The following is a 26,065-nucleotide window of genomic DNA, read 5'->3' on the forward strand; positions in this document are numbered from 1 at the left end:
AGGCTTACCTATAGCCCTCTATTTGTCTAAGCTTCATGTACCTATCCAGGAGTTTCTTAAAAGACCCTATGGTATCTGCCTCCACCAGCGCCGCCGTCAGCCCATTCCACACACTCACCACCCTCAGTGTAAAAACTTACCCCTGATTCTCCTCTGTACCTACTTCCAAGCACCTTAAGGCTATGTCCTCTTGTGCTAGCCATTTCAGCTCTGGGAAAAAGCCTCTGACTATCCACACGATCAATGCCTCTCATCATCTTATACACCTCTGTCAGGTCACCTCTCATTCTCTGCAGCTCCAAGGAGAAAAGGCCAAGTTTACTCAACCTATTCTCACAAGGCATGCTCGCCAATCCAGGCAACATCCTTGTAAATCTTTGCTGCACCGTTTCTACATTTTCCACATCCTTCCTGTAGTGAGGTGAGCAGAACTAAGCACAGAACTCCAAGTGAGGTCTGCCCAGGGTCCTATACAGCTGTAACATTAACTCTCAGCTCTTGAACTCAATTCCACGGTTGATGAAGGCCAATGTCTTCTTAACCAGACAGATAACCTGCGCAGCAGCTTTGAGGGTCCTATGGACTCAGACCCCAAGATCCCTCTGATCCTCCACATTGCCAAGAGTCTTATCATTAATACAACATTCTGCCATCATATTTGACCTATCAAAATGAACCACTCCACACTTATCAGTGTTGAGCTCCAACTGTCTCAGATGTTGAGTACTGTGAATAGTACAAGGTCTCCACACTCAAGGAAGGGTGCTAATGCAAGGATAGCTGTAGTTCAGATGCAGGTTTAATGGACTAATACTTCAAACGGCTTTGTTGCTTTCTTAGGAAATATTGGATGTGCTGGGTTACACCTGCTGCAGTTTGCAGGAGTGAGAGTGGAGCTGATTGAACACACAATTCTGAGGGGTTCTGACAGGGTGGACATGGAGAGGAAGTTTCCTCTTGTGTGAGAAAATCCCATTTGGAAAGAGAGGCACCATATCTGCTCTCAGAAAAAAGAACTGCTGTGAAAAGTCTCTTCCTTAAAAGGCTGTGGAAGCAGAGTACTCAGATATTTTAACTCACAACTGGCTAGATTCTTGATGGCCTAAAAGGACTGGAAAGAGTTCTGGGTTTATAATTGAATATCTCATTGAAAGTGGAAAATGGGAAGTTGAGTAAGTGGGCAAAAAGCAAGTAGAGTCCTAAGTGTTCTAAATAGTAGCAGAGGGTAAATGAGCAAGAGACCTTTATTAAACTCTGCTTCAGCCACATCTAGAAAATTGGGTCCTATTCTGGAGAGATAAGAAGGCATTAGAGAGGGTGCAGAAGAGTCTTAGCAGGAACAGAGAGACTGAAGAAGCTGAGGTCTCTTTCCATGGAAAGGACAGAAATATTTCCAATTACCAGAGACGTTAAAAACTAAGTACCTTGGAATGATGGTACCAGATATGAAAAACAAAAGCTACACAAGATAAATCTGAGTGATTAGGGTGCAAATTGTTAGTATATTTACAGTCTAATATAAGATTCCACATCTGAATGATACAAGCAGCAAGGTATAACAGAGACCCATCTACTGTACACAGACCATATGCCATTCCTGGCGTGTGCATTTTCAATCACCATTTTTGACCTGTCCTGAACGTACTGGTTTTGATTTTGCACATAACATGCATTCAGACTGCTAACTAACAAAAACGTATAAGTTATACCTGAACAACGTCAATGCAGGAATCCAAAAAAATCGGTCCTTTGGACTCCTTAAAACCCTTCTCATCTTTGCAAAAACAAAGACTGTATGAGCCATCGGGAAGCTGGGTCAGGTAACAGTATCTTCTCTTAAATACCTACAATAAAACAGATAATTATTTTATTGATATAAATTGTCTCTCAAACAATCAAACTGTCAAATTTAAAGCACTCAATAATGCAATACTGATCTTCACCTACAAAACTAGACTCTGATAGAAATGTAAGCCTTACAAGGGATACTAGATCCCACACTGAATTTGGCAGTCCAGATCGACAGCCATGTGAAGCAAGGACATGAGAGCAAGTAACACACTGTTACCAAAAAAGCATAATGAAAATAATCATATCTAATATAAAAACAGGTAATTAAAGATCTAAAATTTAACTTTAAAAAAATTTAACGTCTCAGGTCAGATATTCTTCATCGGTATTGGGGAAGTGAGAAGTGAGAAAGTAAGTTTGTTTTTAAATTAAGAAAATTGAGAGAGGGATGGAAAGGACAAAACTAAATCCTCACTGATCAACTGCCAGCTCTCGTTTCACCACTCTCCTCCACTTTTTCACACCAGTTATCTCTCCATTTTTCCAGCACAGATGAACAGCCTCCAGCTGAAACACAATGTCTATTTCCCTCCATAGATATTTCCTGCCCTGCTGAGTTACTCCAGTGCCTGTTGTATGGTTTCAAATATTTTCTATTTTAATTTCCGGTTTCCAGCGTCCACAGTTCCTTTGGTTTCTGATTACTTTTGAATGCACTGTTACTCCTTTCAGGAATGCTTCCTTAGCAGAAATTCTGCTCATCTCACTGCACAATGTTACTCTCACCATGTTTACCCTTAGTCTTCACAGAAGTGTTGACCAATAACTGCTACTATAGCCACAAATCTTTAGTAATTATCTCCAAATTTCAACACAAAAACTGGGATCATCTGGGCAGCCTTTGCCCCATCCACACTTTCAGGAATATTCTCATCATCATATCTGTTCCTTCTGACTCTAATTGCATCTTGAAACTGAGTTATTTTGTAAATTTCCCAGTTCACAACAACAATTTTCAAAACAAAACATTAACTCAGTTTTTCTCCCCAAAGATACTGCCTAATCTGCTGAGTATTTGTAGCACCTTCAGCTACAATTTACTTCATCTGATTTGAAATCCCAGCCAATAAGATCCAGTGTAAGAACTCGCCATCTTTCACTAGTCTGACCTACACCAGGACCAGGAGTCCCCTTGTCTCTTCACAACAATTGTGGCCACAATTCCCATGTGGCCAATTACAGGGGTTTTTCAGAAAGAGTTAAAAGACCTCTAAGGAAATTAATGCTTTAAATTTTTTCTGTGCTATTGCCCTCACTCTCCACACCAACATTGATGGTGTTTGTCACCAAGTTTGGTTCTCTGTAACTCCCTCCATGGCAAACTTTCTTCATATCTTCTGTTTCACTAAATCCCCTCTTGGAGAGTAGGTCTTTACCATTCCACCATAACCTGTCCACTTCCACCCAAACTCAACTCCCAACACAGGTCTTCCCCCTCAACCACTGATGCTATGCTCAAAGACGTTGTTTGAAATTCTGTCAACACATAAATTCTTGCAGTGTTTTTGCAATGAAAAATAAATCACAGCATACAAATCTGAGCATTTTGGATCACCATAAACAAGCGTAACAGTGCAAAAAAAAAAGTCATGCTTCGACTGGCTTTCCTCAAGGCAATGGGGAATCCACTGGAAATATTCGTATCCGAGCAAATTATAAATGAATACCTTTCCTACAATACGCAGGAAGTCAGAGAACCCAGTTACAAACTAGAGTGTATGTAAAGCAGCACCTATCCCGAATCTCAAGCTACATTATGCAGACAGTGTCCCTTCAGCCCACTGACCATCAAAAATCCACCAACACCAATTCCATTTTATTCTCCCCCATCTTTCTCCGGATTCTAAAAATCAATTTTCCACATACTAGCACTTCTTTGGATTGTGTGAGGTAAACAGAACGCCCAGTGGGAACCAACTCACTTTTGGAAGGGCATGCAAACTCCATGTAACAGTACTGGGACCCTACTCATTGTGTTCATGGGTACCATGTTCCTCATCTACTCACTCTGGTCCTGATACATACCCCCCTCCTTTTTATTCACCAGGACCCTGGTTCCTATGCTTACTTTCAACTCTTCTGGGTCATTGGTAAATTTATTACCATACTGCGAAACATCTTAATAAAAGTGATTAAAAACCAATTGCTGGAGGCCAAGATGCATCCATGGAGAATTGAGGCAATCATAGAAGGAAAATTCAATAGTCCAGAACACCTGCCAATTTTGCCTCACCTAAATCCTGAGTCTGTTGAATTATCTGAGTTTTAAAGCAATGAGGAGATAGTGGGAATAGTCCTGTAAATACAATGAGGTAAAAGATGACCATCTCTTCATTGAATGGTGCAGCAAGTTCAAAGGATTAGATGGCCTATCCCAGCTCCTGAAATTGTATTCTTATATTTTAATATAAATAAGTAATTGTATTACATTGTCTTCTTTTACTGCCTGGAAGTGATCTTATGATACACCACTCCTGTTTTCAATTTGAAACAACCATTCATTCCACTGCAGGTCTCCCTCTCCAAACCAGGGGTGTGATCTTACCTTCATTGAAACACTAATGGTGCTGTTCATGTGAGCTTTATACAGCCACCCTTCCTTGATGTTCCCTCCTTTCTGAGAGCATATTGATGCACCATCCTGGTGGGAGGAAGGACAAGGATAAGCAACTGATGTTTAAGATAGCTGGGATGTTAAGTTGAGCACTCCACTTGTTAGCATATTATACGTACAACACTCTTCTGAGAGTTTGAAAATCACAGGTGCAGGAAATCTGAAATAAAAACTGAAAGTACTGAAAACACTCAGCCAATCGAGCAGCACCTCTGGAGATAGAAACATTTCACAAATTGTTTCTTTCAACAGTACTAAGAGAAGGGAAACCTTTCTCTATTTTCAGAAAGTACTCCATATCCCAAATAACTGTTTCACTTCCAACAGATGTTGTCTGCCCTGCTGAGAGTTTCCAGCACCTTGTTTTTGCAACTCTGATGACTCTTTCAAATGGGAATGCTCTAACTGTTATCTCAAAGTGAAAAAGATTATACAATCGCTAAATAGACTATTGTGTAGTGATGCACCATCAATAACTCCCGGAGACGGGAGGTGAATGATAGGCTTTTATTAGCTGCAAGAGACCACGATTAGCAGCAAGAGACCACCGCACAACATCCTGGAGACTGAGGGAGGAGCTGTGCCTCCAACCGCCTTTATACAGGGGTCTGTGGGAGGAGCCAAAGGAGCAGTCAGCAGAGGGGCGTGTCCAGACAGGTATATGTAGTTCACCACATGTAGAAGGATTGAAAGATGGTCCGAGATTGAGTATAACTCTACAAGGCAGTGGAGAATTGGTGCATTTTGCCATCATGTTGGGTACTGAGATGTTGTGGAATCTCATTCAACAGGTTCATGGTTGTAATATCTCCAACACCAACCTGAACTCAATGGCAAATGTTGGGGGAGTTCCACACAGATTCCCGCTGCGTCTAATTTCAACATATGCAGGAGCAAAGGAAGAGCTGCTCAATCATGGGATACATGAGGTGGAGACAACAGAGCAGCTTCAATGTGAATACTGATTCAGGGGGCCGAGCAGACGCTAAGAAGTGAGTAAACTAAAAATAAAACTTTCTGACTGTATGAGCCAAGATCCTCATGATCAATCTTTTGCTGGGTTCCGTCCCCTGGCACACATGCCTACGCCTTGGTGATACCTCATCACCCCTTCACAAACCCTCTAAGCCCTGGCTTTCCCAGCTGTTGACAGGTTCTGCTCAAGGCAACTTCCAGCTGCCAGTAGGTACATATCATTTTAAATCACTTGCTCTTTGCAAGGAGTTAACTGGCTCTCCAGACGTTTGACTTCACAAATTGCCCAGTTTAAATGAGGTCAAGGCTACCGTCCACTCACTGCATGCACCTCAACACCTCCTCCCAATCACGTGTACTAATGGAAACGGCAACTACTTACTTCCTCCTTATCTGCATCTTCATCAACTTCAAACAGCTGCACTGGCAGTTTTTCTGGCTGGTGCACTTTGCTATGGGAAACAATAATTAAAACGAGTTTAATAGCCAAGAGTAAGAAATTAAAAAAAATACAACATAATTACACTGGACTGGGGGGGTGGGGGTGCGGGGAAGAACCTCTGTTGTGAGACACATTATTGCATCTCCCCTTTTCAGCTCCCTATGCATTAATAGGGTGGGGTCCCCAGTGTATCAGGCAATGTGTGTGTGGGAAGCGGTGAGGAGAGGAGGCATTCCTCTTTCTCAGGACTGATTGGGATCTGTTGGCAGCTGGTGTAGTGGGCACTGAGTCTTTGCACGCCTTCAACCACGAGCTGAGCTGATCACCGATCAGGACAGACATCACGTCACTAGAAGAAAAATCTATACAATCTTCTAGACTGGCTTTACAGCCTAAAGGGTCACAGAAAGAATTTGCAGAATGTTTTTACAACCAGCCTTTTTTGCCTCTTTGTGGAGATTGTAAGGCTGAACTGAGGAAAGTCGGTAGAAAGTATTTCATCACATTGTGGCACATCTGCATATTAAATTCTAGACCACATATCACTAGGGAGCAAGCAACATTTAAGAAGGATCTGAATCCCTAAGGCATGGGCTATGGATCTAATAAAGGTAAAAGGGGTTAGAATAGATGAGAGCAAAGGTCAGCATGGGCATGTTGACTCAAAGAATGTTTAACAACTCCATTATTCTGAGCAACCCATCCCCACAGCAAAGGCAATTCCACTCCAAGACAGTCAACCGGCAACTTCCTCTGATTCACCTCAGAATGAAACAAATCGGAGCAGACAGAGTGAAGGGGTTGGGTGAAACTGCAATTGATTGGATGAGTTATTGAGATCACGATGGAGAGGATGACACGAGAACATGGCAGAAAAACATGTACACACAGAAAGGGATGGTAGCAATTGTGGTGTTCTCAAAGGGAGCTGGGTAAATATCAGAAGGGGAAGAATTAGCAGAGTCATGTAAAGAGTGCAGGGACTAGTTACTACTGTTCCAATATTGAGCTGGTACAAATGATGGAGCAAATGGCTTGATTTCTAGTAAATCTGCCCTGGTTCTGTGAAAATACTACACGCGTGACAGAGCTGCAGGAGAAGGAATCCCTGGGGCCGACACAGATCAGGGCGTCGCTTGTGTACAGTTTGGCAAGTTTAACCACCACAGACCAAAATCAGACTTACCTTGGCAACGATCTGAAATCCCCAGCGTAGGCTTCATATTTGTAGTTGACCGCAAGCCAGTCGGAATTATAGGTCCTGATGCACTGTTAGCAATGCAAACAGCAACATAAAGTGATCAGCAGTATTACACCAAATGCAGCAAGCCAATAGTTCACAATCCTAGGACAATTCTCAACTCTTGAAAAATTAATCATTTTCAAACCAAAGCTAAAAAAAAGCACCCTGATTTAGCTTTCCCTAAAATTATTCAATTAAGTCAACCCCAAATATAAATATTTTCTAAAATTTCCCAATCTGTAATTTCATGAAATAGACCTATTTTATAACTAACACTTATTATTCAAGGAAGCAATCTTTCAGCCAAGCTTGGCTCATTCACCAGCAACAATCGTACACGTCCTACTGCTTGATAAATCCTTCTTTATAAGGAAACCTTTATACCCTGAGAGTTCATGCCAGATAACAAGCACCCATTTGGAAGCATAGCCATTGTTGCATTCAATGAGTTTAAAAGATTAATTGAAGAAATTGTAAAGAAAATCCAGTGACTCTTGTAGATGTACTGTATGTTTTTAAGAAGTAATTGCTAAGCTGTTGTTTATTCTGTATTTTAATTAACCTCAGTAATGCTAAAAAGCGGGAAATGAGAAATATCAGTGAATAGTTGCTACTTTCTAAAAGAAGAAAAATTTCCAACAAGCTCAGAGTATTCCAGAGTAGATTATAGTTAAAACTCTGAGAATCCAGCACTGTATGTCATCTGGCTTGCTTAGCCAGAAGATTGAAGGTGGTGTGCAGCCAGAGCTGGGCTTGATGTTCAGAAAGTCAGAGGTCAGGAATGTGGGCAGTGCGTTATTATGTGTGTACATTAAAAAAAAAGAACTTCAGCTCCCAGCATGCAATGCAAATGGTTCACCCGGAACCAGAAGTGATGTTGGTGAAGGTGATAGACTTGGGCTCTTGGTGGGCTGAAGGTCCCAAGTAAAATGTGGTCAAGCTGAAGCCATGAATGTCTCCTGTTAATGTTTGAAAACCCATGCACAGTTTGCTGTTGTCAAAGAACATAACATGATGTCAGAAGTTGGCATGAGGTCTAAATGTGAAGCATAATTGAATACCGCAAGCGACTGAGAAAGAGACACTGGTTTCAATGCCCAGAGAGCATGCTGTGCCTTGAAGCTGCCAAAGTTCACCAGATTCACTAAGAGCATTCCAGGTGGGAGAAGCCTTAAAATTATGTAATGGATAGCCCAAGCCCTCCAGCATTCATGCAGTTTACTGGCTTATAATTGGAAACGCTTCAAATAGCAATTCAATATATATTTAGTGGAAAGGTTGTGGAAAGCTCTGTAATAATTGTGGAAAGAAGAATCATTTTGCAAGGTGCTGCAGATCTGGGGTTACCAAGAGTTCACTTTCTACCAGGTTCAGCCTTTCACATGTAGTCGGACCCAATATTGGTTGTATTCACACTTCAACAATCAGTAGCTGTGCCTTTATACTTGAAGGTCACTATACAACCCCCTTCTACTGAAACATTCCCTCCAACATAGCCAGTCACGTTTACTTTCATTGGATAAATCTTGCTCTTTACTTTGAGAGTTTTGTAACCATCAATGGACAACAGATTCACCTGGGCTCTGGTGTCAAGTCTGACAGGAATTACTGTCTCATTCACAGTCACTGGAACAATCCATTCTGTCTTAACCAGCATCAAAAGACTGCAAGTAATCTATAAAGACTTCCCCCATTTCCTGATCAACAAAGCGCACTTTGGAAAATCTGCCAGACCAGAATGGATTAGAGTTTTACTGTGTTTTGAAAGACATGGTTCATTGTAACATAGGTCAGGTGACAGCCACTTCATTTACTGCGAGCTCTCACAACTGGTGGTGAAAATAATTAATAGAATGGCCACCTTTGAAACTGTTGCATGGATTTGCCAAGGCCCCCTAAGCAGACAAATGGACCTTCATTTTAATTAACCAACTGAATTAAAACTGAATTAATCAAACCTCCAGCAAAATATTGAACAGCATGACACAGGATCAGACTCTTCAGCTCATGATTTTGCGGTGAGTTAATTGAACTAATGAAATAATACCTAAAACTCCTTTCTGCCATGATCCATTCATTGCCCATCTTTGTGTATATCTAAGAGCCTCAGACACTCCTGTCATAAACAACAGAAAATCTACAGATGCTGAAAATCCAAAGCTACACACACTCAAAGTACTGGAGGAACTCAGCAAGCCAGGCAGCGGATAAAAAGAGGGCACAGTTGGTGTTTCGGCTGAGAATCTTCATCAGGACTGGAAAGGAAAGGGAGAGGTCAGAATGAGAAGGTGAGAGGAGAAAGAATTAAAAAGTGGCAGGTAATAGGTAAAACTGGGAGGGGAGGAATAAAGAGCTGGGAAATTGTTTGGTGAAAGAGATAAAGGCCTGGAGAAGGAGGAATCTGATAAGAGAAGACAGAAGATCATGGAAGAAAGGGAAGGGGAGGAGCACCAGAGGGAAGTGATGGGCAGGTAAAAAGAGAAAATGTGAGAGGGAAACAGAAATAGGGAATGGTGAAGAGGGGGGAAGGGATGGAATTTACCAGAAGTTTGAGAAATCGATGTTCATACCATCAGGTTGGAGGCTACCCAGATGGAATATAAGGTGTGGTTCCTCCAATCCGAGTGTGGCCTCATCATGGCAGTCGAGGACACTGTGGACTGACATCTTGGAATGGGAATGGGAAATAGAATTGAAGTCGGTGGCCACCGGGAAGTCCCACTTTTTGTGGCGGATGGAATGTATGCGCTCAGCGAAGCAGTCTCCTAATCTATGTCAGATCTCACCGATACACAGGAGGCCACATCGGGAGGATTGGATACAGTAGATGACCCCAACAAGTTTGCAGATGAAGGGTCACCTCATCTGGAAGGACTGTTCAGAACCCTGAAGGGTAGTGAGGGAGGAGGTCTAAGGGCTGGTATGGCACTTGCTCCACTTGCAAGGATAAGTATCAAGAGAGATCTTATCAAAGTTTACAATCAGAATTTGCAGATAATAGAACCCAAAGGAGAATGCTGGTGAAAAGCTCTGGTGGGCGAACACTGACAAAATGATGTGCAAGGTAATTGGGACATAATATTTTTCAGGAAATAAGCACAAAATGTTAAGTGCTATCAGAACAGGAACTAAGACTTAGAATCACAAAATGCCAACAGCTGTTAAGATACATAGTGCTCCCCAAACTACAGCAGTCTGTGTTTACAAACTATTATTCTATGTAGAAACCTATCAGTCACAGGGACCATGCAGACTCCACACAAACAGTACGAGGTCAGGATCCATCAAATAGAAGATTCACAGGTATTTCAAATTCTACATCACCCTTTCTTGCAGCAGTCCTGCACATTTCCGTAATCATCAATCAAAATCAACCTCAGCCAATAGCATCTGACTCCTTTCAGGCTCTCAGGACTTCTTAATTCTGATATAGTTACTTCAGCTGCTTATACTGGCAACAAGCCTTAGCTCAGTGGAAGTATAGTGGATTCCGGTTACTCGGGACACATTTGTGACCAGTACAATTTAGCCCAATTAAGCAGCTGCCCCAATTAGCTAAAGTTTCAAGGAAATAGTAAGTATAAAAAAGACATACTAATGTGTAGCTAAGTAACAAATTATGCATTTGCATGAAGTACAAATCAAATTAGAACTAATATTACTACAGCACATTAAAACTGTGTATTACTCCTTAACAGTTATATATTGTTATGTAGCAGTGTGCTACACACAGCACTGGAATAACGACACGCAGACGGTGAGTTGCAGTTGCGTAAAAGATTTATTCAAACTTCATGACTTCACTTTTAAGCCTTCCTGTTTCCACCCTCCACGGGCAGGAATGCTGCATATTCACAGTCCCTTCCCGTGTGCGGGCTTTTCCCCTTGCTGGTGAAGAAGGCCTGGCGCCCTTGTTGGGGCCGGCCTCTCTGCCAGCGCGTGCCATTTTGTGAGCCGGTTCGAGTGCGCTGGAAAGTGGGTCACCACAGTTATATATATTAATAGTCTTAATAGACAGAGGCATTCATTCAGTGTATACTGCTGTTCTTTTGATTGACTATAAATGAACAAAATCAGCACAGATAATGGACTGCCTTCATACAGTGCTTTTGATGATTACTCCAAATCTTCATTTTCATTGTAACATTCAAGATGGTTGTTGATACCTTCAAATTCCTTGCAGTTCCTATCTTGTTGAAGTAGTGAAGTCATTTCATTTCCACTCCCAGCCATTCCTAGCATCTCCAAGCCTGAATGCTTGAAACCACAGTGAGCAAACCTGTTGTGAATTGCTTCACTTCTTATTTCTTGAGAACTATCATTAAAAAGCTGTTTGTTCTAAGCACGGTATAACACCACACAAGTGCATATGACTGACACCACTTGGAAACTTCAGCAACACTCCTCTCCCAATTAAATAGAATAGTGTCCCAAATACATGAAAGGACTCCCAGCTGTTTTCTTGATTAGTTTTAATTACTTTAACAGTTGCCCCTGTCCTGATTAACTGATGGCCTAATTAACCAGAATCCACTGCACTTTCATCTATCGGAGAGAAGGTCAGGGGTCCGGTGATTTGAAGGTTTTGTGGATTAGAGAAATACGGAGTTGTGAGAAATGTTCCCCAAATTCTATCTCACATTCGACACAAAAATCAGACTGCCTGGTCATTTTGGCAACACTAGTTATTGGAATCTGCAGTTGGATAAGTGCTAATTGCTTCCTACAAGATTCATTAATTTTAAAGCACTGAAGGTTCTAAAATGCACTGAGTAACAATCAAATACTCTACCTCCACAACTAGAATACAATCTGAAATAGCAGTTATCAAAAAGACCTTTCAAAGCACCTCAGGAGTGCTGGCCATCATTATATCCAGCAGGAGTGACTGATAACTTTTTCTTAGGAAGCCAATATTCCCCAAATATAGGAACATTACACAAGAGAGAGAAAGAGAGTGTTCATATATTCTGTCTGGGTAGCCTCCAACCTGATGGCATGAATATCAATTTCTCTCTGATAAAAAAAAATTCTCTCCCCCTCCTCTCTTTTTCTATTCCTCACTCTGGCCTCTTGCAATCTTATTTGCTTATCACCTCCCCTTGGGTCCCCCTCTCTCCCTTTCTCCTATGGTCCAATTTCCTCTCTCAGAAACATAGAAAATCTACAGCACAATACAGGCCCTTCGGCCCACAAAGCTGGCCAAACATGTCCTCAACTTAAAAATTACCTAGGGTTACCCATAGCCCTCTATTTTGCTAAGCACCAGGTACCTGTTCAGGAGTCTCTTAAAAGACCCTATCGTATCCGCCTCCACCACCATTGCCGGCAGCCCATTCCATACATTCACCACTCTCTGCGTAAAAAAACTTACTCCTGACATCTCCTCTGTACCTACTTCCAAGCACCTTAAAACTGTGCCCTCTTGTGCTAGCCATTTCAGCCCTGTGAAAAAGCTTCTGATTATCCACATGATCAATGCCTCTCATCATCTTATACACCTCTATCAGGTCATCTCTCATCCTCTGTTGCTTCAAGGAAAAAAGGCCGAGTTCACTCAACCTTTTCTCATAAGGCATGCTCTCCAATCCAGGCAACATCCTTGTAAATCTCCTCTGCACCCTTTCCATGGTTTCCACATTCTTCTTGTAGTGAGGCATACCAGAACTGAGCACAATACTCAGTCTGACCAGTGTCCTATGTAGCTGCATTATTACCTCTTGCCTCAATTCGGCCCATACCCCGACTTTTCCAATCGGGCTTGGCGCTTAAATCAGTCAAACATCTGGTTGTTCCTCACTCCCAGGCCTCAAATCCTATACTCAGTGTCCTAATTGATGAAGGCCAGCATGCTAAATAGCTTTTTCATCACCCAATCTACCAGTAATGTCTAGTCTTCATGGTACTTTGAAATATTTTGCAAACTGTGCTTAACTGCAATGGGCAAATGGTCTCCGTTAAATTCAGGGGTGTGTTTGATATACTGTAAACATGGTTATATATAGCCAAAGTCCCAAAAGGATGTGAAATTTTTTTGCATGGGAAATTATTTACTGATTCTATAACTATCAGGGGCACATACTGTATGTTGTTCAGTTCTATTTATATTATAGCAGTGATTCCCAACCTTTTCTATGCCCCACACCCCGAGGAAATGTTTGATTAATGTTCGCACCCCCTACAAAAGTAATATCATATTTGAAGATGAGGAAGTCTAATTTCTAATTTTTGAACCACATACAATACTGCGGGTGAACAAATTGAACTTTAAAAAATAAGCTTTTAACTCAGTGCATAAAATGCAAATATAAATCGAGCAATTAGATTCTAATTTATTCAGAAAAAATTGTGAACAGTAAAATCAATCCCAGTTGTGAACATAAAATTCAATGACTTCTTTGCTACTGCTTCCCATTCATGATTTTGTCAAAACGTGGAACTTTCTTGCTGACTGCGATCTGCAGGTCTGCTTGTGGATTCATGCAATTCCTAGATTTTGTCTTGATTGACAAAAGAGAACTGAATCCAGATTCACACAAGTATGTTGTTGCAAATGGAATGAGGACACGGAGTGCTTTTCCACCAAGTCTTGGGAACTTATCCAGTGCTGCACACCAAAACTCCTCCAAAGTCTTGCTTACAAATTGCATTTCAAGAACTCGATTTGTCCGCAAATCAATAAGATCTTCCTTCAGCTCTTCATCATCTGACATTTTCTCCAAATTGTAGGAATATGGGTTCATGATCCATTCTTCTGAAATCTTCAGGTCTCTAGCAGCAAAATATCCATCAAACAATCCTGACAGCATTTCCAAATGAGCCACAATTTCTTCACGCACAGTAGGAGTTATGGATCCAGCATCATCAACCATCTCTTCTAGTGAAGGAAAATTTGAGAGACTGCCTCTTTCCATCCTTCGACGCCAAAGACATAACTTTTCTTTGAAGGCATTCAACATTTCACAAGCCTTCAATATGCTTATCCCTTTTCCTTGAAGAGAAACACTCAGGTCATTCATACGAGTGAAAATGTCAGCTAAGTAAGCCAGATTTTGGGCAAATTCCTGTGATTCCATTGCCCCAACCAGATCACATTCATGTTCCTCCAAAAAACTTTGATTTCTTCCTGCAGTTCAAAGAAGCGGGTTAAAGCGTGTCCTCGTGACAACCAACGGACTTCTGCGTGGAAAAGCAAAACTGAATGCTCACTTCCCAGATGATTTGAAGATGCAATGGTTCAAGGCACGCCCTCTGATCCAGTTGATGATCTTCACACAAGTATCAAGGACTTTCTTCAAATTTGGAGGCAATGTTTTTGATGACAAAGCATGCCGATGAAGAAAACAATGGGTAACTTGCAAGTCTGGAATCTCCTTTTTTATCAATGCAGAAAAGCCAGATTTATTTCCAAGCATTGCAGGTGCCCCGTCAGTGCACACAGAACCAATGACTTTGATATCTAAATCATGTTTGGCAAAGAAGTTTTTCACCAGCTGCATCACATCCTTTGCAGTTGTGTTTGTTTTCAGATCTTTACAAAACAGGAAATCTTCCTTTACAGCACCATCATTGACATACCTCACTAATGTGATGAGTTGACTACAACTGGAGACATCAGTTGACTCATCCAACTGAATAGAGATTTTAGGAGGACTAGCTTTGACATCTGAGATGACTTGGTCCAAAATATCTTCACTCAAATCACTGATTTGGTGGTGAATTACATTATTTGATAGGGGCACCTGTTCAAATTGTTTTCTTGCTTCTTTGCCCAGGATATTTGTTGCCATTTCCAGTGCACATGGCTTGATGAGATCTTCCGCAATTGTATGGGGCTTCTTGGATTTGGCCACTTTATATGCCACTTGGTATGAAGCAAGAAGTAGTGGTTTTTCAACAGAAATGAAACCTAATTTTGGAAAAGTTCCTTGTGAATCAAAACGAGCTCTTTTGATTTTCAATTACCCAACATCATCTCCTTCAACATAAGCTCCACCAAGCTTGTTCTTGAAGTGCTCTTGAAGCTTGGATGGCTTCAAATTTGAGTTGGAAAACACAACGCTACAAAAAAATGCACTGGGGTTTTTGCAAGCCATTTCTTGTTGTGCAAGTGAAACCAAAGCACACATAGTCATCATTCCATTTCCTTCTTTTTGACACGATGAAGGGTTAATGACGGGTTAAGGGTAAAGAGAAAAATATGAGCTAATATGAGAAAAACTATCTGACTAAGTCAGGGATGACCACTTTACTCAACCAGACACGCCTATAGCAAAGTATCGTGAGAAATACACTTTTGAATATTATATTATGATATTATCTGCGGTTATGCCAAGATAAATCATCAAGTGGAAATGCTACGGGGACGCGACGTATAAGGCTACTCTCTACTGAATTTACACACCTATTTCCAATGATTACCGGAGATACGAACTCCCATCACACAATTCAAATTCCTCTGTGCTAAACATGATACCTCCTCAACTAACACAATCCAAAATTATCAACGATTCAACAAAAAAACCTTTTAAGAGAAAAAAACCTTTGAAATTCAAAACTTCTTTAATGCATTGAGACAAATACGAATGAGTGACTTCAGCTGCTTTTTATCAAAATGCAGCTTTTTAAAATTTTATAATTGAATAATTTACCTACTGTCTGCGGGTTTGGTTTTAATGCGAAGTCGTTACTCAATGGTTGATTCGGGCTGTATAAAGATTTTGACATTATGAGATGATTTTTAACTCTGAGATGTAACCTTCTAGCTAACACTGATGAGACTCCTCAACTCTGAGGTGCAACTTCCCAGGTAACACTAATGAGAATCCTTTACGCCGACTCAGGCAGCGGGAGACTGGAGTTTGCTTGGGACAAATGTTACTACCACTTCTCAAGGCACACTGGCAGCTGGCTGAGTGATGACTCGTGACTCGTCACTCAAGGACACAAGCCACTCTTTGTCGCACCCCCTGAAATTCCATCTCGCACCCCAGGTTGGGAACCTCTATTATAGTCAAGAGAACAAGAAATTAGTATATTTATGGTTAGCTAAAAATGTCATTTTATATATATATTTGCAGTAAAATGTTTTGAATATTGATACTACACAATTTTTGTGATTAAGGACTATTGCCTTTAAGTGAAAGAGGTGCAGTAAACTAGTCCCCCAGCCTCATATAGCCATCAGCCTCTATTTGAAAAGCTTGCCCCATAGATCCCTTCTCAATCATTCTTCTCTCACCTTTAACCTATGCCTTCCAGTTTTACAGTCCCGGGAAAACACTGTTGTTGTCTACCGTCACGATTTTATACACTTCTATAACATCAGTTTCTTCAATCCCGGGAAAACAGACCCTCGCGTATCCAATCTCTCCTTATAATTCAAGCCTCCAGTCTCTGCAACATCCTTGTCAATCTTTTTGCACCTTCTTCAGCTTAATCATATTCTTCCGACAGTGATGCAAGCAGAACTCCACACAATACTCCAGATGCTGCCTAAACACTGTCTTATACAACTGGAATATGACATCGCAAATAATGTCCTCATTAAAAATACTCTCAATCACAATTTGTGCATTCAGAAACTGAAACATCCTTCAACAATGCAATGACTTGGACAAAAGCTGATGAACATTTGGGAAAGCATGGGTTAAAAATAAAGGGGAACAGGTAGATCAAAGCTGATTTGTGTAGGTGGGTTCATTTGTGATGAGGACACTGCAGTTTTTGCACACAAGGCACTGCCGGTATACCCCATAATGGCTGTGCCACCGTAGCTGTTTGGAAGTGAACCCCTGGCTTCTAATCATTTAAATTGAAGCTAGCCTCAGGAACACACAGGCACCCTCAGTCCAGAAGCTGTGGACAGATAGGCAGAAAAGGACAGATAAGCTGTGGGTTTGTCCAACTGTTGATAGAGGTTAAGTGCGCATTACATTTTTATAAACAATCAATTGATAAGAAAAAATATTCTGTCAGTCCTGCCTCTGGTTTCTCACTGGAATCTTACTGGAATTTCTCAGATCAGATCAGCATTGAATCTATTAACTAAATTGATTTCAGCTTTGGACACCAATGGGAAGACAGGCATCCTTATTAGTGTAACCCTCCCACCAGGGATCGTATACAGACTTGGCTCATTGGTTAACAGCCACGTGACCCAGTGGCCAGAAGGCCACCTTTCATAAACAATATATGTCTAGGGTTGACATGACTTGGAGTTCAACCAAACAGGAAAATTGTGATGTTCCAATAAAAGAAACCTCGACTTGAGTGAATACTGTGTAAATATTGCCCATACATAATTATCGGATGGCAAGAAATAACAGACTGTACACTACATAAAATTATAAAGTATATTTACTGATGTCATTATCAAACCGTTGAGAAAGAAAGAAAAAAAGGGCTGGTTACAATTAAACCAGTCCAAATGTACACAACGTTGGAGCTCATGTTGTCCAAAAGCTGGGTATGACCGTTACTCACGGCGCTGAATTCTCATCACCAATCACTAGTAGAACTTCCCATCTTGGAGTCCTTCATCTCACAAGGAACTCCCTTGCAATCACATCTTCCTGTTGGATCGAATCCTGTGGGTATCTCTCCCAGTCTGCTCTTTACCGCAGCTCCCACCAAAAAGACTATGAACCAGACTACTATCCTTCAGAAAACTTCCTCACAGCTCTTTAGAACCTTCTCATGCATCCCACAATCCTGACTGGCTGACTCACATTCCTAAATTGGACAACATGTGACCTTATCTTGGCTAAAGCCAAAACATACTTTCCAGCATGGTTCACTGCTTTTACAGAAAAATGCTAATTTAAACTACGTTACAGCATAACAGTAGAAATCTTAATCAGGGAATAACCCTCTTCCCCCCCCCCCCCACCAAAAATAATCATGTCTTCATGACTTTGAAACTTATTAAAGCATTATTAATAACACAGTATTCAAATGAATTTTGTGATTTCAGAACCCCCAATCCATTGCTTTAGAAGCAGCACTGTTTCCCTGGTGCATCATAAGCCAACCTTTCTGGGGTCTTTCCTGACTTTCTGAGACCTTTTTATCTCATCTTCAGATTCTTCAGCCTCAGGCACTCCTTGTGACTATTCCTGTCTACTTGGGGATGCCTCCCCCGTCATCACTCGTGCCTTACGGCAGCTCAGGTCCCTCTGTCACCTGACTGAGCTCAGCCTCATCCCCAATTCCCCTCATTGTCTATCATCACGTCTGCCTGCCTGTTGGCAGTCCTCCTCGCTACATCCAAGTCACAGCTGGGAGATTCATCGATCCTAAGGGAGTTTGCATAAGGTGACGTATACCACACCCCCTTTTCCTCCTCCGAGTCCGCACAGCAGTCAGTGATTTCAGGTCCTTCTGCTGACTGCCTTTCTGTTATCCCGTTGTGCAGAGTTCTCCTACGAGGTGTAGGTTACATGTCAGGCTCCAGGTCAATGCATTCCTCCTGCCCTAAGGGGTAGAACGTTAGTCTGATGGAGAATATCGACAGGGCCATTCCTAACTTCTGGCTTCACCCAAAAATATAGCACATTTGTCTTCTGGCTCTCCACTATGCAAGGTATAAACACCCAGCAGTCAGCCAACTTATGCTTCCCTGGTAGCCCCAAATTTCTTATTAAAACTCTGTCTCCAGGCATTAGTTGGGAGAACTTAATCTTTTGATCATATCTTCTCGTTTCCTTAATTTCACTTAGTAGCAGAGACCACTGCTAGCTCATAAGCCTTTTGTAGTTCTTTCCTCAAGTCAGACACATACTTAATATACGTCTTCTGTAGCAAATCTTCACTGCTGGCTCCAAAACAGAGATCTACAGGCAAATCTACAGGCAATCTCGCTTCGTGTCCAAACCTCAAATAGTATGGCAAGTAGCAGTGTACCAAATGCCCAATTTGCCAACTCCACTTGTTCTTTTTGTTGGCATCCAGGGTTCTAAGCATGTCCAACAATGTCTGGTTGAACCTTTCAGGCCAGCGATCACCCTGAGGGTGATAGGGCGTCGTCCTTGACTTCTCGACTCCAAGCACGCTCAGTAACTCATGTCTGAGATTTGGCATGCAAACAAATACACTCAAACACTTCTATAGCTGTACTGTGGACAGCATTCTGACAGGCTGCATCACCGTCTGGTGTGGCGAGGTGGGGGTGGGGGGGAGGGGCTACTGCACAGAACTGAAAGAAGCTGCAGAAGGTTGTAAATCTAGTCAGCTCCATCTTGGGTACTAGCCTACAAAGTACCCAGCTCACCTTCAGGAAGCGGTCTCAGAAAGACAGCATCTATTATTAAAGATCTCCAGCACCCAGGATATGCCCTTTTCTCACTGTTATCATCAGGTAAGAGGTACAGAAGCGTGAAGGCACACACTCAGCGATTCAGGAACAGCTTCTTCCCCTCTGCCCTCCGATTCCTAAATGGACATTGAATCTTTGGACACTACCTCACTTTTTTTTTAAAAAGTATACAGTATTTCTGTCTTTGCATGTTTTTTTAAAAAATCTATTCAATATACATAATTGATTTACTTGTTTATTTATTTATTTTTTCTCTGCTAGATTATGTATTGCATTGAACTGCTGCTGCTAAGTTAACAAATTTCACGTCACATAGCGGTGATAATAAACCTGATTCTGATTCTGAAAAGCCCTTTCCTGATCACTGTGTATTGTTCTTGGAAGACCATAATGAACAAAGTACTTCTCCCATAACATTTTGGCAACTGTGGATGCTCCCTGATCCTTTGTGGGGAAGGTTTAAGCATATCTGGTGTATTGATCAGTGATGACGAAGACATTTGCAGTGTTACTGGAATCAAGCTCCATGGAGATTAAATCCATACACACTAAATCAAGTGATCTTGTACTCTGAGATAATGGAACAATTCTCATAGGCAGCATCTTCCTCCAAATCCATTGGATGCACGACTTACAGTACTCTTTAACTTCAGGCTTCCTTCAGGACCAATAGAACCAATCTGAGGGTCTTGTAAAGCCACAAATGAGCTGAATCATCATGACGTGACTTATACATAATCCTCCGATACTTCTCAGGCAAAGCAAATTGGGACCACTGAAGCCTCTCTGGAGGAGATGTGACCCTGTATAAAACTTGATTCCTCAACTCTAGTTTGTCTCACTCCCTCATCAGTCGGGGGATGATAGGGTGTTTCATCTTTTCAACTTTGGCCACGTCCTCTTTTCCAACAGAAGACCAAACGGTACCTATACAAGGATTGTCTCGCTGGGCTGATGCCAGTTCTGCAGGACTCAAGCTCCTGAGCAACTGTTTTGTGTCCAGTGCCATCAAGGTGAAATAAGCTTGTGGAATCGCGCAACTAGAAGCTCCCAAATGATCCGCAGCTCTATCATGCCATAGCCTTGCCTCTGATTTCCCCACTGTGGAAAACTGGCACACTGCTTTAACACCAGAGACAGGATTGTTGTCAGTCCTCACCTCAAACTTGACACCATAGAGATAGTCACTTAACTTATCCACCACAAACACAAGGAAATCTGCAGATGCTGGAAATTCAAGCAACACACACAAAATGCTGTGGAACACAGCAGGCCAGGCAGCATCCATAGGAAGAAGTACAGTTGACATTTCGGGCCGAGACCCCTCGTCAGGGCTAACTGAAAGAAAAGATAGTAAGAGATTTGAAAGGGGAAGGAGGAAATCTGAAATGATCGGAGAAGACAGGAGGGGAGGGATGAAGCTAAGAGTGGAAAGTTGATTGGCAAAAGGGATACACAACTGGAGAAGGGAGAGGATCATGGATGGGAGACCTAAGGAGAAAGAAAGGGGAGGGGAGCACCAGAGGGAGATGGAGAGCAGGCAAGGAGTGATTGTGAGAGGGGCAGAGAGAGAAAAAGAGAAAAAAAAGGGGGATAATAAATAAATAAATAAATAAATAAGGGATGGGGTAAGAAGGGGAGGAGGGGCATTAACAGAAGTTAGAGAAATCAATGTTCATGCCATCAGGTTGGAGGCTACCCAGCTGGTATACAAGGTGTTGTTCCTCCAACCTGAGTGTGGCTTCATCTTGATAGTAGAGGAGCCCATGGATAGACACATCAGAATGGGAATGGGACATGGAATTAAAATTTGTGGCCACTAGGAGATCCTGCTTTCTCTGGTGGACAGAGTGTAGGTGTTCAGCGAAACGGTCTCCCAGTCTGCGTCAGGTCTCACCAGTATATAAAAGGCCACACCGGGAGCACCGGATGCAGTATACCACACCAGCCGATTGACAGGTGAAGTGTCGCCTCACCTGGAAGGACTGTCTGGGGCCCTGAAAGGTGGTGAGGGAGGAAGTGCAAGGGCAGGTGTAGCACTTGTTCCGTTTAGAAGGATAAGTGCCAGGAGGGACATCAGTAAGAAGGGATGGGGGTACTACAAACAGGCAAGACAGTCGCGTAGGGAACGATCCCTGCAGAAAGTAGAGGGGGGGGGGGGGGAGGAGGGAAAGATGTACTTGGTAGTGGGATCCCATTGGAGGTGGCGGAGGTTACAGAGAATTATATGTTGTACCCAGAGGCTGGTGGGTTGGTAGGTGAAGGTAAGGGGAACCCTATCCCGAGTGGGGTGGCGGGAAGATGGGGTGAGAGCCAATGTGCATAAAATGAGAGAGATGCATTTGAGAACAGAGTTGATGGTGGAGGAAGGAAAGCAAATTCCACAAATTCACCACCCTTTGGTTAAAGATATTTCTCAGCATCTGTTTTGAAAGGATGCCCCTCTATCCTGAGGCTGTGCCCTCTTGACCTAGACTCTCACACCATGGGAAACATCCTTTCCACATCTACTTTGTCTAGGCCTTTCAACATTTGAAAGACTTCAATGAGATCCCCCCCCCCCCCCATTCTTCTGAATTCCAGTGAGTACAGACCCAGAGCCATCAAATGTTCCTCATACGATAACCCTTTCATTCCAAGAATCATCCTTTTGAGCCTCCTCTGGACTCACTCCAATGACAGCACATCTTTTCTAAGATGACGGGCCCAAAACTGATCACAATACTCAAAGTAAGGCCTCACCAGTGCCTTATAAAGCCTCAGCATCACATCCTTACTCATATTTTAAACCTCTTGAAATGAATGCTAACATGGCATTTGCCTTTCTCACCACCTACTCAAGTTAACCTTCAAGGTTCTGAACAAGAACTTCCAAGTCCCTCTGCATCTCCGATTCCTGGGTTTTCTCCCGATTTACAAAATTTAAAATTAAAATTTTAAAAATACAAAATTTTCTCCCCATTTATTTCTTCCATCAAAGTGCATGACCGTGCATTTTCCAACATTGTATTTCATTTGCCATTTTCTTGCCCATTCTCCTTGTCTGTCTAATACCTCTTCATCTTACCTGCTTCCTCAACACTATCTGCCCCTCCACCAATTTTCATTTCATCTACAAACTTGGCAACAAAGCCATCTATTCCATCATCTAAATATTTAATATACAGCATAAGAAGTGGTTCCAACACCAACCCCTGCAGAACACCACTAGTCACTGGCAGTCAACCAGAAAAGTATCCCTTTATTCCCACTCACTGCCTCCTACCAATCAGTCAATGCTCTAACCATGTTAGTAACTTTCCTGTAATACCATGGGCTCTTAACTTGGTAAGCCGCCTTATGTGTGACACCTTGTCAAAGGCCTTGTGAAAGGCTAGATATACAACATCCGCTGCATCCCCTTTATCCGTCTTGCTTGTAATCTCCTCAAAGAATTCCAATCGGATCATCAGGCAGGATTTTTCCTGAAGGAAACCATGCTGACTTTGTACTATCTTGTTCTGTGTCACCAAGTACTCCATCATCTCATCCTTAACAATTGATTCTAACATCATCCTAACCAATGAGTTCAGGCTAACTGGTCTATAATTTCCTTTCTTCTGCCTTCCTCCTTTCTTAAGGAGTGGAGTGACATTTGCAATTTTTCAGTCCTCTGGCACCATGCCAGAATCCAGTGATTTTTGAAAGATCATTTCTAATGCTACCACAATCTCTAACGCTACCTCTTTCAGAACCCTAGGGTATAGTTCCTCTGCAGTGTCCATGATAAAGTACCGTAGATTCCGGATTATAAGCCGCTACTTTTTTCCCACATTTTGAACAGCTTTGAACTCTGCGGCCTTTAATCCAGAGCGGCTAATACATGGTTTTTTTTCATGCCGCCTCGTAAACATTTTGCCTCGTAACAGTAGACCAATAAAATTGATGAGTAGTTCAGAGGTCCAATGAAATTGTACGATAAATCAAGCGCACTTTCACAATTAAATTATTGTAAATCAGTCATTTGTACTCACCCTCATCAACATGGAAAATACTCGAAGAAAAGCAAGACCCGAGCGCGTCAGACCCGATTAGACCCGATCGCGTTACGCAAGCGCGTCAGACCCGATTAGACCCGATCGCGTTACGCAAGCGCGTCAGACCCGATTAGACCCGATCGCGTTACGCAAGCTCGTCAGACCCGATTAGACCCGATCGCGTTACGCAAGCTCGTCAGACCCGATTAGACCCGATCGCGTTACGCAAGCGTCAGACCCGATTAGACCCGATCGCGTTACGCAAGCGTCAGACCCGATTAGACCCGATCGCGTTACGCAAGCGCGTCAGACCCGATTAGACCCGATCGCGTTACGCAAGCGCGTCAGACCCGATTAGACCCGATCGCGTTACGCAAGCGCGTCAGACCCGAGCGAAAACGCTGCTTTTAAGTTAAAGGCGATCAATAACTTTTCCTGGTAGGCTGCCGTATATATATTTTTACCGGTCGCTAGGAGATATTGGAATGTTGTTCGTGCTGTTCAGTAAAAAAAGTATATGCAACGTAATTTGTGTTACCGATACGTATGTATATTTAAAAGTAGCGGTGCGGCCTAAAATCCGGTGCGGCCTTTACAATTAAAAAATTGATTTTATTTCTAAAATTAGAGCCAGCGGCTTTTAATCAGGTGCGCTCTGTAGTCCGGAATCTACGGTACCTTAATCACTTTTCCTGACACTAGTTTGAGCACAGGCTTAAACACACAAACCACTTAATCAGTCCTTAAAAACAGCATTCACACAGCATTCAGCAAAACCCAGACAGACACCCCACAAATGTAACCCTCTCAAGCTGCCATATTCAAGTTTGCTTATGACCACCACTGTTGTTCACAATTAATTGATGGAAGAAAATATTCTGTCAGTCCTGCCTCTGGTTTCCCACTGGAGTCTTGCTGGAATTTCTCAGGTCAGGTCAGCATTGAATCCATTAACTGAACTGATTTCCGCTTTGGACACTAATGGGAAGGCAGGTGTCTTTATCAGCCTTCTTAATTTTGATTAGAATGCTTTTAATTCCATTTTAATTGATCCAAATTCTCTGAAAGCTGTGTGGTGGGGGGAAGGGGTAGAGTGTGAAGACTCTACCTTAAAGCATGCAGGAGTGTTTGGCCTGATTCACAGGTATGCAGGGGCAATTAAATCAGCCTTCTGCTACTGAAGTATGTAAGACAGCAAGTATGGGAGGGTACAAGGCTGGGCTTGCACAAGCCAACTAGTTAGATTCCTGCGTGAAAGGGATGTGAATACAAGACTGGATGACAGAAAGATAGTAAATTATGCATTTCAAACTGGTGTGATATATAGGGTGATGTCCTCATGGTGATCTCTGCAAGCACATTGCCCGATTTGTTTCCCCTTTATGCTATTTTCTTACACGTGTCCCTAATTCTCCAAATTACCCTCTTATATTGCTGATGAATTATAGTGCTCAGTGAATGACTGACTACTGTGCGTTGGGATGTGGTAGTAAATCAGAGGAGCACGTGGGGAGAACCCCTGCAGAGATTGCACAGGCAGCACCCACGGTTAGGATCAAACCTGTATCACTGGGGCCAAGGGGAACTAAACTAACTACTGTGCCTCTGTATCCTTTATGTAAGCTTCCACTGTGATCCAAAATTCCCACTCTTCCAGACTCGATGTCCTCCCAATTCCATGTGTATTATCAGGGAAAACCTTCCATTAAGCCATGACGACTTTAATATAGTTGAGTAATTATTGGAGGAGTTGATTTTAAGGGCTCCAATAATGGGGCTGCTGAGTTTTGGGACTATATTTCATAGCACAAGCATATAAACCTGCAAACAATGATTACTCTTCACTGTTCCGTACCTCTTTAACCAACAGACTTTGTGCCAGTTTCTCAGCATCCGAAGGCAGCGTGGAGTAAACAGTCCTCCGCTGGCGTGGAATTGTAGAGATCTAGAGAGGAAAACAAAATTGGCATTTAGAAACTTCTGAGAACTATTCTGACAGTGAAGATATATACATCAGGTTGCTCTTGAATGACTACAGCTTAGCCCTCAGAACCAGTCAATAAATTCCAAGACATCGGCCTCAAAACCTCCTTGTGTAATTGCATGCTCAATTTCCTAACTTGCAGACCCCAGTCAGTTGGGATTGGCAACAACATCCTGACTGTATGCATCATGGTCTAGTATGGAACCAGCAAAGTTCAATAATGGAAAAGCCTGCAAAAAGTGGGGGAGACAGTGTGTGTTGCTTGGATTTCCAGCATCTGCAGATTTTCTCTTGCTTGTGATTGGATATAGCCCAGTGCATCAGAGGAAAACCCTCCCCCACCATTGAGCACATCTACAGGGAGCACAGCCACAAGAAAGCATCATCGATTATCAAGGAACCCCACCATCCAGGACACGGTCTCTTCCCACAGCTGCCATTAGGAAGTAGGTACAGGAACCTTAGGTCCCACACCAGCAGGTTCAACAACAATTATTATCCTTCAAATATCAGGCTCCTGAACCAAATGGATAACTTCACTCACCTCAATAGTGAACTGATTCCATAACCTGTGGACTCACTTTCAAGGACTCTACAATTCAAGTTCTCAGTATTATTTATTTA

The 26,065-nt window shown here is 42.3% G+C and overlaps 1 protein-coding gene across 2 annotated transcripts in view; it reads right to left on the reverse strand.

Moving 5' to 3' along the window:
• LOC140734500 (dedicator of cytokinesis protein 11-like) overlaps positions 1 to 26,065 on the reverse strand; it is a 290,063-nt gene that overhangs the window by 222,782 nt on the left and 41,216 nt on the right. For both annotated transcript variants that reach the window (XM_073058546.1, XM_073058547.1), the window contains exons 3-7: positions 25,313 to 25,402; positions 7,069 to 7,151; positions 5,823 to 5,892; positions 4,397 to 4,492; positions 1,710 to 1,844 (exon numbers count right to left, since the gene is read on the reverse strand). In XM_073058546.1, the coding sequence (XP_072914647.1) occupies positions 1,710 to 1,844; positions 4,397 to 4,492; positions 5,823 to 5,892; positions 7,069 to 7,151; positions 25,313 to 25,402 (474 nt within the window). The remainder of the gene's footprint in view (positions 1 to 1,709; positions 1,845 to 4,396; positions 4,493 to 5,822; positions 5,893 to 7,068; positions 7,152 to 25,312; positions 25,403 to 26,065) is intronic.

This window comes from Hemitrygon akajei, chromosome 10 (assembly GCF_048418815.1).
Source record: "Hemitrygon akajei chromosome 10, sHemAka1.3, whole genome shotgun sequence".
In the NCBI taxonomy this organism is placed as follows: domain Eukaryota; kingdom Metazoa; phylum Chordata; class Chondrichthyes; order Myliobatiformes; family Dasyatidae; genus Hemitrygon; species Hemitrygon akajei.